This window comes from Chanodichthys erythropterus, chromosome 9 (genome assembly GCF_024489055.1).
Source record: "Chanodichthys erythropterus isolate Z2021 chromosome 9, ASM2448905v1, whole genome shotgun sequence".
NCBI classification, from domain to species: domain Eukaryota; kingdom Metazoa; phylum Chordata; class Actinopteri; order Cypriniformes; family Xenocyprididae; genus Chanodichthys; species Chanodichthys erythropterus.
Window position 1 is genome coordinate 37,400,760 of NC_090229.1, and position 15,000 is coordinate 37,415,759.

General features: G+C 34.8%; 1 protein-coding gene across 1 annotated transcript in view; it reads left to right on the plus strand.

Annotated features, from left to right (window-relative positions):
* The window catches only part of nr6a1a (nuclear receptor subfamily 6, group A, member 1a), a 36,547-nt gene that overhangs the window by 10,869 nt on the left and 10,678 nt on the right, over positions 1-15,000 (plus strand). The window contains exons 2-4 of the mRNA XM_067394098.1: positions 6,256-6,486; positions 10,417-10,472; positions 14,921-15,000. The exon at positions 14,921-15,000 is cut by the window's right edge and continues 87 nt beyond it. Coding sequence (XP_067250199.1) covers positions 6,256-6,486; positions 10,417-10,472; positions 14,921-15,000 — 367 coding nt within the window. The remainder of the gene's footprint in view (positions 1-6,255; positions 6,487-10,416; positions 10,473-14,920) is intronic.

Here is a 15,000-nt window from a genome sequence, read left to right on the forward strand (position 1 = left end):
ACCAAGGTATGAAGTCACAATGCAAATGCATTGACTTTTGTGCTCAATACTGATTCATTGCTAAAAATACGTTATCTTGCATGTTGAATTTATTAAAGTAAAGACCTCGACTTTGCTTCAGCGTATTAAACTATGATTTGGTAGCAGATGCGTCTGTTTTAAGGTTGTCAGTGTGTGTGCTTTGAAAGCCTCATATGAGCTTATCTGACAGGAAGCTCTTGTGTGTGTGTGACTCCTGCGGTCCGGTCCAATAAAGCTCTCAGTATGTGAAAGTTCACCGCCGGTATCTCAATGCCAATGTCATTCAGATGCAAAAGCTTTTAGAAGTCTCCTATTCTCCATTTAACAGATCAGTCCGCATATCCCCACCCAGTCTCTCTGAATGGGACACAGACAAAAAGGGACACGAAAGACCCACCAAGTAGGGCTCAGCAGTATTCAGCCTTTTGACAATATTCGGCATGTATCTTGACTTGTATGTATTTCCTCTGGAATCATTTAAAAACTTTTGTTTTCTCGGTCAAGACTCAGTCAACAAACAGCCATTTTTAGCATTTAGATTCAAAATGTTTAATTCAAGACATCTAATACAGTGAAATCGTTTCTCATTTGACCATGTTTTTAACTATATGAAGACAAGGATATGAACTTTTATTGATTTTATTGATTATATGGGCCTAAAACTAAGTGCCAGTGGCTGGTGACTTGAGAAAATTTACTGGCCATAATTATTTTTTACTGACCATGAAACTGTTTTTGCAAAAATGGGAGGTAATGACACCAAAAATTCATGTTCTCACAACATTGCATTGTTAGAATTAATAAAAAATGTTACCGGCCAACTGGCGATTGACACCGTTTTATATATATACACGCAAATGCTGATTTTTACTCAGGTTTGGTGCTGGACCAATATAACACTTGGTCAAGACAACAACAGCAATATTTATTTGATAAATATGTATATATTTACATAATATTCATTATTTTTATATATATATATATATATATATATATATATATATATATATATATATATATATATATATATATATATATATATATATATATATATATATATATATATATATATATATATATATAACATTTTTAAGTAAAACTTAATACATGAAAAAATGCATAGATTCATTGAAATTGAACTGATTGACAGAAATTAATTTTAAGCAATTTTAATTAATTAAACCTCAAAATGTTGCTTATATCACTAATACACCATTCAAAAGCTTGTTGGATTTTTTTTTTATGTTTTTGAAAGTCTTGTGTGCAATGAATTTATTTAATTAAAAATGCAGTAAATATTATTATATTTTAAAAGAATTGTTTCCTATACGAATATATTGTAAAATGTAATTTATTCCTGTGGTCAAAGCTGAAGCTGCATTTGATAAAAAAAAACTGTATAAAAAACTGTAAAAAATGTGAAATATTATTACAATTTAAAATAACTATCATCTATGTGAATATATAGTAAAATATAATTTATTTCTGTGATCAAAGCTGAATTTTCAGCATCATTACTCCAGTCTTCAGTGTCACATGATCCTTCAGAAATCATTCTAATATGATGATTTGATGCTCAAACATTTATGATTATTATTAATGATAAATGCATAGTATTTTTGTGGAAATGGTGATTCATGATTTTTCAGGATAGTTTGATGAATAGAAAGATAGAAGTTTTTTATTATTACTTTTTATTATTATAAGTGCATTTACTGTCACTTTTGATCAACTAAATGCATCCTTGCCAAAGTATTCATTTTTCTTTTGAACGGTAGTGTATATTGTAAACATTCGATATCAGCAGTCCTCCGGCCAATTTTTTTTTTTTTTCTTGTGACCCTTTTTTGAACTACCTGATGAAACAAAATGCAAGGAAAATATTTTTTTTCAGTAATCTGTCATGTATCAGTTCATTTGTAAATCATTTCAAATGTTTGTAAGCAAACCATGAACCTTTACACCCCCTGAGAGACTAAACATAGTCTGTAGAGAAGACTGAAACCCCACACTTAACACCGGTGTAACCCTGGCCTGCCTCGGCGCACTCTTGACCCCTTCTCCGTTCGCTCGGCTCCTCAGAAAACACTGAAGCACCGCCGCTTTGAAAGCCGAAAGAAAAGACAGCATTTGCACTGTAATCATACTGTCCTAAAGAGGAGTAAAAGGCATGTCAGATGGTATGAATGGCCTGTTCTTGACTCTGCTGTAATGACGGGCCTGTGGAACTCCCTCTCATATTGAGGAAGAAAAGGCGCTGGGCCATGACCCTGTTTTTATGACTTGAACTCTCCGTTAATGGTCCACCGTTGACCCCGCCACATTTTCTGTCAGCAGCAGCTCTTTCCTCTTTTTCACGGGGAAATTATCCTTGTTTGTGTTTACCGCTTTGACTTTCTGTAATGCTTTATCCTGACATTATCCTGTAGATCCTTAATCACATGATCACCTTTACACAAACAGAAAGATGTCATCTTTATAGTGCTGAAAGGCCAGAATCACTTTTCTGTTTTCAAATCATCACTTAAATGCTGCTGTTTGGCATTATATTGAGACCTGAGATATAAAATAATAGTCAGAATTTTTTTATTGAACACACAAAATATTAAAAAAAATGTTTATGGCTCATATAGTATGATATAGTGAGAATATTGAGGAAAAAACACCTCATCTGTATTCAGAGGCTCAAACTGAGCAAAAATATGCTGCAGATGCTGATATTAATATGGCTGAAATGAAAGATTTCTGATGCTTGTAATGTAAATCAGTGAGATCTTTATAACAGTATAGCATACTACTTACATAAAATGCATGTAAACATCAGTTGTCTCTCTATCTGCCAATAATGTCTTAGTAAGATGATATTTAAATGTTTAGTTTTAGGATCAAAGCTCTGAAGTTAAAACATATATAATGCAATACAATGTTTCTCAGAAGCCTGATGATCATATGTGAGACTCACATTTTGCTTCAGTCCAGTAAGTGTTCGTCTTGAAGTATTGTCAACAATATAAGTTATTCTTACATTGATTTTATTAATATGTGTAATTAATAATAATTAAACAATAAACATTTTTTAAATTGCTTATTAATAAATGTTCACCTTTTGATTATTATTGTTGCCTCTATTAATTGAGTCTGATTTCTAATTTCCAACATATTTTGGGTTCATTTAAATCCACACATATAGTCATTTTAAACAATAGTTGAGTTAAATAAAACTACCCAGCAGGTTGAGCAAACATTTAACCTAACCGCTGGGTTTGTCCATTTTCAACCCCGCTTGGGTTGTTTTAACCCAGTGGTTGGGTTAAATGTTTGACCCAGCATGCTGGGTAGTTTTTATTTAACTCAACTATTGTTTAAAAATGGCTGTATTGCTTGTTTAAAATGAACCCAAAATATGTTGGAAATTGACATTTATTAATAAGTTTCCTGAATAATACTCTCTTAAAAACTGCTGGGTTAGATATGGACAAACCCAGGGATTGGGTTGTTTTCACCCAGCCATTTTATTTAACCAATTTTTGGTTTATTTTTTTAGCCAGCAATATAGTAATATAGTAAATGGCATGTTTTTGCTCACCCGCAAATAGGGGCAAATTTGTGGGGTATTTTAAGCTGAAACTTGACCAGACCAGAGACTTCTATCACATCTTGTGAAAGAGGGCATAATAGCTGCCCTTTAACCCAACCTGCTGGGTTTGTCCATATTTAACCCAACTTGGGTTGTTTTTAACCCAGCATTTTTTAGAGTGAAACAATAAACATGTATTCAATTGCTTATTAATAAATGTTCACCTTTTGATTATTATTGTTTGTTCTAGTAATTATGTGTCTGATTTTTAATTTCCGACATATTTTGAGATCATTTTAATCCAGATATATAGTCATTTTAAACAATAGTTTAGTTAAATAAAACTGCACAGCAGGCTTGGTCAAACATTTAACCCAACTGCTGGGTTTGTCCATTTTCAACCCAACTTGGGTTTTTTAGAGTGTAGAATCATTAAAAAAGAATCAGTTCAAATGAATTATTCATTCATTAAACAGACATCACTATATTTTAATGACTGACTGATTCTTCACCATAACTAAAGCATCTCATTCACAATAGTTTCTTTCAAGCGATTTGTTCAGTGACTATAATGAAATTAAATACAGCTGTTTATCACTATATTTTCCACCTCACAGTTTGACCTCCAAACAAAGTTATTGGAGTGCTTATCGGTTTGAGCGTGTCATTAGAAAGAAAGAGTCATTCAGGGATCTGTGTGTTGTAGGCCGAGCTCTTTCTCTCCTCATGTCGTGTTGATTGTGTAGCTTCATTAGGCTGCAGACGGGGGTCTGGCTTCAGTGTTAGCTGATCTCATGACTCTGACAGAGGGCAGGTGGAAGGGAGGGTTAGTGTTTCCGCTGCTCTTGGTTTGAACCCTTTCTTCGCCAAGTCAGCCGTGACGCCACAGCCGCGGTGAGCAAGCACATTCCTCGCACAGCCATGCCATTCAGTTGCCATGGCACCGACCCATCTGGTCAAGAGCCGGGGGAGGGGGTGTGTTTGTTTGTCTTGGGCTGCGTCTCAAATCACAAACTTCCCTTCTATGTGGTAGGTGAAAAACAGTGTGTGACAAAAGAAGTATGTCCGAATTCACAGTACTCATAAAAGAGTACTGCTACTTCCAGTGAGATTTTGGTGTCCATATGGACACTTCACTGTCCCATGAGGGCACATGAGAGGATTTGTGAATGGTAGTGAAGCGACGCAACTGATCACATGAGAATGACAACATGGCGAATGTAGTATTTCTGGATTACATTCATACTTTTTTAGCATTCACAAAGTGTTTACTTATTCAAAATAACTTTTTGGACGCAGCCATGGTGTTGTGGGAACTGGGTCCTTTTTTCCCCCTTTCATTTCACCACAAGTGAAACATTTTTCTTGAAAGTTCCTTAAAAAATGCGTTTAACTTTTAATTATCTGATGCATTTCTGGGTGAATATGGATATTCAGTGTAGGGCTACCTAACGATTAATCGCGATAATAAAAGTCTGTGTTTATGTAATATATGTGTGTTCTGTGCATAATAATTATGTATATATATATATATATATATATATATATATATATATATATATATATATATAAGTACATGCACACACATGTATATATTTAAGAAAAAAAAATGTATATATAAAATATTTATATTTATATGTAGTATAAAATATATATAAATATGTATGTTTATTTATACATGTATCGATTTCTTAAATTTATACATGTATGTGCATGTATTTATATATACATAATTCTTATACACAGAACACACATATATTACATAAACACAGACTTTTATTTTGCAAATGATTAATCGCTTTATTGTTGTGCAGCCCTAATTCAGTGTCAAATAATGCATCAGATTTTGAAAATATTATTAATATTTTTCTCCACCCACATTGCCTTGGTTATGTCAGCAGAAAAGAAAGCTATGCACAATCAGACAGGTGACTTTTATTTATTAATAATAATAATAATAATAATAATAAACAGGGCCAATTTTGATGTAATGCCGTTTCTTAACCATAGTTTTGATTCATGTTATATGATGCTTTTATATACCCTGCCATTTTTTTTTTTTTTTTAAGTAATCAATATTTTCATTTAGCAAGGATGCATTAAATTGGTCACAAATGAACAGTAAATGCATTTACATATAATGTTACAAAATATTTCTATTTCCAATGAATGCTGTTCTATTGATCTTTCTATTCATCAAAAAATCCTGAAAAAAAATGATCGGTTTCCACAAAAATATGAAGCAGAACTGTTTCCAACATTGAAAATAATCATAAATGTTTCTTGAGCATCAAATCAGCATATTAGAATGATTTCTGAAGGATCATGTGACACTGAAGACTGGAGTAATGATGCTGAAAATTCAGCTTTGATCACAGGAATAAATTATATTTTACTATATATTCACATTTTAAATTGTAAAAATATTTCACAATTTTTACTATATTTTTGATCAAATAAATGCGGCCTAGGTGAGCAGAAGAGACTTCTTTCAAAAACATTAAAATATCTTACCAACCCCAAACCTTTGAACAGGGCTGTGTATTTAGAAGAAGTGGCTATTAATGTAAATTGAAGGCAAACATATAGAATACATTGAGAGGTGTGTATGTGCACATGATGGTCCTAATCTCAGTATGTTTGTGTGTTTCTCTCAGATGACCAGGCTGAGCAGCGCTCCTGTCTTATCTGCGGAGACCGCGCCACAGGACTGCATTATGGCATCATTTCCTGTGAGGGCTGCAAGGGCTTCTTCAAGCGCAGCATCTGCAACAAGCGCGTCTACCGCTGCAGCCGCGACAAGAACTGCGAGATGTCGCGCAAACAACGCAACCGCTGCCAGTACTGCCGGCTGCTCAAGTGCCTGCAGATGGGAATGAACCGCAAAGGTCAGAGGGTCAACCCAGAAACATGTCAATCTAGTTATTTTGAATCTGGCTAAAACATAAAACTAAAAGTAGCTTGAAGTTCTTTTGCTGGGTGTTTTCCAGCTGGTTCAAGCTGGTTCAGGTGGTTGATCAGCTGACCTGGTAGATGCAGCTTGGACTAGTATGAACTGGGTTGTTTTCCCCAGAAGGGAAAATACATTAAAACAATCAGCACTGCCCTCTAGTGATCATGTCAATAACGCACAAGGGCTGAGCTCACAGTGGCTGTGATTTGAAGAAGACTATCGATTATGACTTTAGGTTGCATTATTTACTTTGGGTTAGGGCTGAATAATCTTCAGGAGATGACTGTGGTACTATAGTATTTATATATTCGCTTCAACTTCCATGAGACACGGACAGAATATTCCTCTCAAGACTGAGTTTTTACAATTTAAATGGTCAATGAAATCAAGAGATCTTCCTAGAGAGAGAGAGAAGGAATACACTTATATACTTAAGAGTGCTTACTGTGGAAATAATATACTTAAATGCAAACTGAATGCAATGATTGCACTTCAACTGCAATTAAATGAAGAAGTATTATAGTTTAAATGAAATGCAATTTTTAAGCTGTATTACATAATTACTTCTATTGTCTCTGAAGTGTGCTGCCGAATGTACTGACAAGTATTTATGGTAATTTCTATTGAAACTTGTATGTCACATATTTATAATTACACAAGTGCAATTCTAAGTTGTAATTTAATACATTTAAAATATATTAACTTTAAATGTAATATCAAATAACACTACAGTTAAAATTATAATCAATACTTCTATACTTCAAAAGTCATGAAAGTGATCTCTCTTTAAGTACACTTAAGTGGACTTTTATTTCAGCAATATTATATTATCTGCAATACACATTATAAATACTGTTTTTCAAATGCAAGATTTGAAGTACACTAAATGCACATTAAATACGATTTAGCACACTTCTTTCACAAGGTTTGTTCATCAATTTAGGCCCTTTAATCCCACCTCATCAAATTAAACACTATTTATATAGTACATATCACATAGTCGGCTAATGAATCATATTATAATTATTAATTATGCATGAATATTATTATTTATATTACTAATTAAATATTACATCTTTTAAATCTGTTGTTGCACATTTTTAAAAGCAATAATCCACATGTGGCTGTGCGTTACAGTGATTTTACCACTGTTAAAGGTAGGGTATGTTTTTCATAAACACTTTTTATTATACTGGTTGAAACTCTCTTTACATCCTGAAAACAATCAATAATAGAAGTGGTCTAAATATTAAAACATGTACATATATCTTCTGTCAAAGTCTTAGGACCAAAAATGCTCTTCCAGTCATTGCATTCAGACCGTATACCTACCTGCCTGTCAACCAATGTATGTGCGTACCTCCACGCAGACATCGCACGTCATCAGCGCGTTTCATGAGGTTACAGAGAGTCACCGTAAACAAACAGCAGCCACCTTTTACATGTGAACAGGATTGACAGTTCAGCTGTCATTTGGAATCACAAAAGAAAATAGACACTATTTTACCAGCAGGGGAATGTGCCACAGACTGATACTTACCAATCAGGTATTTCATATTGTAAAATGGCATGAGAGAAAATGCCACAAACCATTATAAAGTGACACCGACCATTCTGAAATGCATTATGAAAACTGGCAGCAAATGTTCAGAAGTGTTGGACCTTGACACTGGCTCTTCACAATGCAGAGTAATGTAGGTCTGGAGACATTATATTAAACTGGAGGTCTATTATAATGTGCCAACAGCAAGTCAAATACTTGATCAAAACAATCAGGCGTCTCCAGAAAGAATGCATGTTCACATTGTTAACAAAAATGGCTTTATTTCTTATTAAATAATTCCATAAAAGTATTTGGTGAAATATTAAAGCCATAGATGAGATCCACTAACCACATATTATATCTATATTTATTTAGATCAATATCAGGCTCTGATTAATATGCTTGTTTCCACCGCTAAATAAAAAAGGTAATTGCAACTTTTTATCTCACAATTCTGACTTTTTTCTCAGAATTGCAAGATTTAAACACAAATGCGAGTAATAGAGTCAGAATTACAAGATATAAAGTCAGAATTGTGTGATCAAATAAAAAATTCTGACTTTTTTTCCCGCAATTGCAAGTTTTTAATCACGTAATTCTGACTTTATATCTCACTATTCTGACTTTTTTCTCAGAATTGCGAGATTATATCACAATTTTACGGAAGAGGATTAGGGCCAAGCAATAATAAAAAAAAATAAAACCATCTCGAGATTAAAGTTGTTAAATTTCGAGAAAAAATCTAAATAAAATGTTGAGAATAAAGTCATTAAATTACGAGAATAAAGTAATTAGATTATGAGAACAAATTCGTTAAATTATGAGAAAAAAAAGTCGAGATAAAATGTTGAGAATAAAGTCATTAAATTACGAGAAAAAACTTGTTAAATTTCAAGAAAAAAATCGAGATAAAATGTTGAGATACTCGGTAAATTACGAGGAAAAAAGTCGTTAATTTTCAAGAAAAAGTCAACATAAAATGTTGAGAATAAATTAATTAAATTATGAGAACAAATTTGTAATTTAACGACTTTTTTCTCGAAATTTAATGACATTTTTCTCATAATTTAAGGAATTTGTTCTCGTAATTTAATTTAACAAGTTTATTCTTAACATTGTATTTCAACTTGTTTCTCGAAATTTAACGATTTTTTTCTCGTAATTAAATGAGTTTATTCTCAATATTTTATTTCGACTTTTTTCTCTAAATTTAACAACTTTAATCTCGAGATGGTTTAATTTATTTATTATTGCTCGGTCCTAATCCTCTTCTTTACAATTCTGACTTTATAACTTGCAAATACCATTTTTATTTTTTTGTTTCATGGCACAAGCAAACTTCCATAGATTACCTTTTGTTTTTGCTGCGTCTAACTGTTGCTGTTTGATCATAAACAACATCTGCAAAGTTACGACGCTCAACGTTCAATGCAAAGGAAGATATTTTCTTTTACAGGAATCACTTTTTAAGGACTACAACAAACGGCTGGTAGGAACTACAACGAGCTTCTTCCCAGATTAGTGACATCACAAACCACAAAATTTACATAAACTCCGCCCCCGAGAACACACAACAAAGGGGGCGGGGCCATGTTGGGCTGCTTTAGAGAAGAGGAAGAGTTGTTGTAGTCGAGTGTTGTTGTCATGCCGTCATTTTACGCCGGACTGCTTCACAAACGAGGGTCAATTCAACACAAAAGATGAACATGACGGCACATGCTAGTGGATGAGTTGAATCAACTCCACAGCAACTACATCAATTTATCCACTAACCATTCAGAAACGTCTAAAAGTTGTAACTTCTTCCTGAGTCTCTCCATCAGTGTCGACTCCGGTTTGAACAATGTAAGGCTGAACACCGTTACTGACAATCCTCATTTTGGCTGCGTGAGATTCTCCAGCTTTGTTGATTTTGAGCAACCGAAGCGAGAGCTGTTAAATTTGACAAGCTATAATAAATGATCTGTGGGGTATTTTGAGCTGAAACTTCACAGACACATTCTGGAGACTTATATTACATCTTGTGAAAGGGGTATAATAGGTCCTTTTTAATGTTAATACCGCTACTGTTACCAATCCATCTTCTGCTCTACTTGGGCTTAGATTCTGATTTTTCACCAACGTTTTTGTGTTGTTGAAAGCAATTCGATTTAACATCTAAATCGCCTACATGAGGGATATACAAATCTCTTTGTCTGACATTTCAATTTGAATGTTGAAAAGAGGCGAAGCATGTCAGAGGCGCACAGAATTCCTCATCTCAAAGGTAAAATAGTTTTTTTAATGGACATTCAGCTCATGACTTGGTCTTGTGTTTTGCAGCGATCAGAGAAGATGGCATGCCGGGAGGCAGGAACAAAAGCATCGGGCCTGTACAGGTACCCATAACCCCTCACCTCACTTTCTACACATCGACACTTTTCTTTCCAAACAAAATGGACTTTTCCTATCTGATGAGATGGCCTGCCCTGATCTCTCTGTTCTTCAGCGCTCTTCTATACCTATATTTCTCTTCAACAGAACTTTTTAAAAGTCACAAATTAATTACTCCGTCCCTGCCCTGCCATTCAGCCACAGTTTCTCGCATGTCTCTCGTATTAAAGCAGCCGTGCCGCTTGCATTCATGCCCTCTCCAGTTGTAAATGGAGGAAATAGAGCTGATTAGTTTTGGCGCAAATGAAGACGAGTTTTGGGATAAATAGCCCGGCGTACCTTGTGACCTCTATGTAATTTAAAGATGTTAATTTAATTGGAGGAGTCTGTTCTCAAGGCCAGAGCTCCAGTGAATAGATTGCCTTGTAATTCTTCTCATTCATTGTCAACTGAACTCATAAAATCATTGTGTTTAGCAGCTTTTCTACATTCGCGTGGATGTGAATGACAGCGTTAGCTGAATGTTTTTAATTCGCATGTTGTTGTGTGAACCTCGACATGCCTAATAATCCCAAACTTGGCCTTTGATATAGAGGTCTGTGTTATTTTTTGTTAAATATTTAGTTTATTTTAACTTTGCCTCATTTCTCTGACATCATGTTGATTATTAGACTTCAGGCTCCATTCAGTGAGTTTAAGCCTGCTGAGCCTTTTTGATTGTGCTTGTATTTGACAGGACAAAGCGGGTATAAATGCGTAGCTTGTTAGTCTCTAAGCGCTCTTGTTTGCACCTGATCCCAGCACTAGAGACCGCCATCTTATTGACTCGTCCTAATTGCCTCTGGAACACACAATAGCAGGTTGCTTCACCTTAGACAAAATAAAACACTGTTAAAGATGGCTTGAACTCATCAATTGAATTATAAAGGGAATGTTTTAGTGCATGGCCTTGACTTAAATGCTGGTTTGTCTCTTTCGCATTAAGAGCGATAATAAGGCTCATGGAATTGCGCTTTGTGTGCAGTCAATAGATGACGTTTTTCTGTCCCTTTTCTGTGGTCTAAACTGACTACGAGATGGAATTGACAGACTTAAGGTACGGTCACATTAACAAAATTTCAGCAAAATTTAGTTGCCAAAAAGGTCCATTGTCAATAGTGTAGGAGTGTATGAAGCATAGCAGCTTTATGTTGGTCAGTGCCTCAGATTTGCATGAGCCTGTTGTGAAATCTCATGTGAAATTCTCGATTATGTTGATTCCTGTTCAAATGACTATATTTCATTGAACAACGGCAAATAATGACATTCGACTTGAGAATTTTGATTTAAAAAACTCTTCCTATTTAAATGATTTCACCAGCAAAAATTCTCTGAACAGCTGTACATGTGATCTCACATTTAGTCTTAATGAATGACTCATTACATTTTGCAGAGTTTTTAAATTTTGAATCTTATGACAAACTTGAACCCATTGCAAAATATGCGTGGGGAAATCTTTTGCCATCGTGTGAAATTTTGCTTGCAAAAAATTCACTGAACAACGATAAATGTGGCTAAACCTTTAGCCTTAATGAATGACTTCATTATATTTTAGACATTTTTTTTTTAATTTGAATACAATTTGCAAATATGTACAACTGATTTAAACTCGTTGTGAAATCTGTGTGGGGAAATCTTTCACCCTCGAGCCAAACTCCAGATCAATTGATTCCAATTTGAATGTTTTCACCTGAAAATATTTGCTGAACAACAAGTCTTAATGAATGACTCATGGGTCATTCCGTGTCAACTCAACCAGAGGTCCCTATGCTCAAATTTTTGATTTTATTAATATTTTTTCTGTAAAAAGAAAACTATATATACTATATAATTATAAACTATAAATATTAAATGTCACAGATGTATATTTACTAAGTAGTCCACTGTTTTGTAGAGGTTTGATCACTGAAAATGGGTAAAATTCAACTATTTGATCATTGAGCTGCTTTGAGATCCCCATATCTATGGGAGTGAACTATATAGGGCCTTGAAAATGAAGATTTCAAAAGGAAAGTTTATTAATAATGAGATTCTAGAAGGATATTAAGATATCTTAAATACTTTTAGAGTTACAGGCATGCAAACTTTGGAAAATGGCACTCAAGTATGTTCTGTGCAAATGAGCTGATAGAAAAACACAAGATACATTTCAACATTAGTTTCAACATTATTTGTTCTTCAGATATTCCTCTTTAAAAGATAAAAAGTATCAGCTGCAAAGTGACCTACATTTGGTTTTTGACCACTGAAAATGTGTACTATTTACCAATTTACTCATGGAGCCGCATTATGATCTCCATATCTGTGAGATTGAACCATCGAGGGCCTTTAAAATGAATATACCAAGAGGAAAGTTTGTTTAGAACCAGAATCTAAAAGGATATTAAGATATCTTTAATACTTCTTGAGTTACAGGCATGCAAACTTGAGGCAAAAAAACGCAAGAAGAGCTTTTTTCCATTTTTGAACTGTCACCATTGGCATATAATGAAACAAAGATTGCTAAAATCAACAGATTTTACTAACAGACCTACCAATCTCTGTGTAAAAATAAAATAATGATGCTGTCATCTTTCTAAAGTCATTTTACACCCTGTATATTGCCACCAAATCTCAGGTGAAAATGGTCATTTTGACCCCAGTAAATATAGAGCTCTGACATTTACAAACCCGATTCCAAAAAAGTTGGGACACTGTACAAACTTGTGAATAAAAAAGGAATGCAATAATTTACAAATCTCATAAACTTATATTTTATTCACAATAGAATATAGATAACATATCAAATGTTGAAAGTGAGACATTTTAAAATATCATGCCAAATATTGGCTCATTTTGGATTTCATGAGAGCTACACATTCCAAAAAAGTTGGGACCGGTAGCAATAAGAGGCCGGAAAAGTTAAATGTACATATAAGGAACAGCTGGAGGACCAATTTGCAACTTATTAGCTCAATTGGCAACATGATTGGGTATAAAAAGAGCCTCTCAGAGTGGCAGTGTCTCTCAGAAGTCAAGATGGGCAGAGGATCACCAATTCCCCCAATGCTGCGGCCAAAAATAGTGGAGAAATATCAGAAAGGAGTTTCTCAGAGAAAAATTGCAAAGAGTTTGAAGTTATCATCATCTACAGTGCATAATATCATCCAAAGATTCAGAGAATCTGGAACAATCTCTGTGCGTAAGGGTCAAGGCCGGAAAACCATACTGGATGCCCGTGATCTTCGGGCCCTTAGACGGCACTGCATCACATACAGGAATGCTACTGTAATGGAAATCACTACATGGGCTCAGGAATACTTCCACAAAACATTGTCGGTGAACACAATCCACCGTGCCATTCGCCGTTGCTGGCTAAAACTCTATAGGTCAAAAAAGAAGCCATATCTAAACATGATCCAGAAGCGCAGGCGTTTTCTCTGGGCCAAGGCTCATTTAAAATGGACTGTGGCAAAGTGGAAAACTGTTCTGTGGTCAGACCAATCAAAATTTGAAGATCTTTTTGGAAAACTGGGACGCCATGTCATCCGGACTAAAGAGGACAAGGACAACCCAAGTTGTTATCAGCGCTCAGTTCAGAAGCCTGCATCTCTGATGGTATGGGGTTGCATGAGTGCGTGTGGCATGGGCAGCTTACACATCTGGAAAGGCACCATCAATGCTGAAAGGTATATCCAAGTTCTAGAACAACATATGCTCCCATCCAGACGTCGTCTCTTTCAGGGAAGACCTTGCATTTTCCAACATGACAATGCCAGACCACATACTGCATCAATTACAACATCATGGCTGCGTAGAAGAAGGATCCGGGTACTGAAATGTCCAGCCTGCAGTCCAGATCTTTCACCCATAGAAAACATTTGGTGCATCATAAAGAGGAAGATGCGACAAAGAAGACCTAAGACAGTTGAGCAACTAGAAGCCTGTATTAGACAAGAATGGGACAACATTCCTATTCCTAAACTTGAGCAACTTGTCTCCTCAGTCCCCAGACGTTTGCAGACTGTTATAAAAAGAAGAGGGGATGCCACACAGTGGTAAACATGGCCTTGTCCCAACTTTTTTGGTATCATGAAATTTAAAATCAACTTATTTTTCCCTTAAAATTATACAATTTCTCAGTTTAAACATTTGATATGTCATCTATGTTGTATTCTGAATAAAATATTGAAATTTTAAAACTTCCACATCAATGCATTGTTTTTATTCACAACTTGTACAGTGTCCCAACTTTTTTGGAATCGGGTTTGTAACGTTTTGGCTTTCATCACTATTTATGTTTGTCTTTGTACAAAAAAATTATGAACAAAATCAAAAATTTGAGCCGGGGAGCTCTGGTTGAGTTGACACAGAATGATCCTCATTATATTGTGCACCGTTTTGGAATTTAGATCAAACATTTCTCTTTGCGCAGATTTCCGATGAGGAGATCGAACGGATTATGTCCGGACAGGAGTTTAAGGATGAAGCTAACATGCCGGAACACACTTGGGG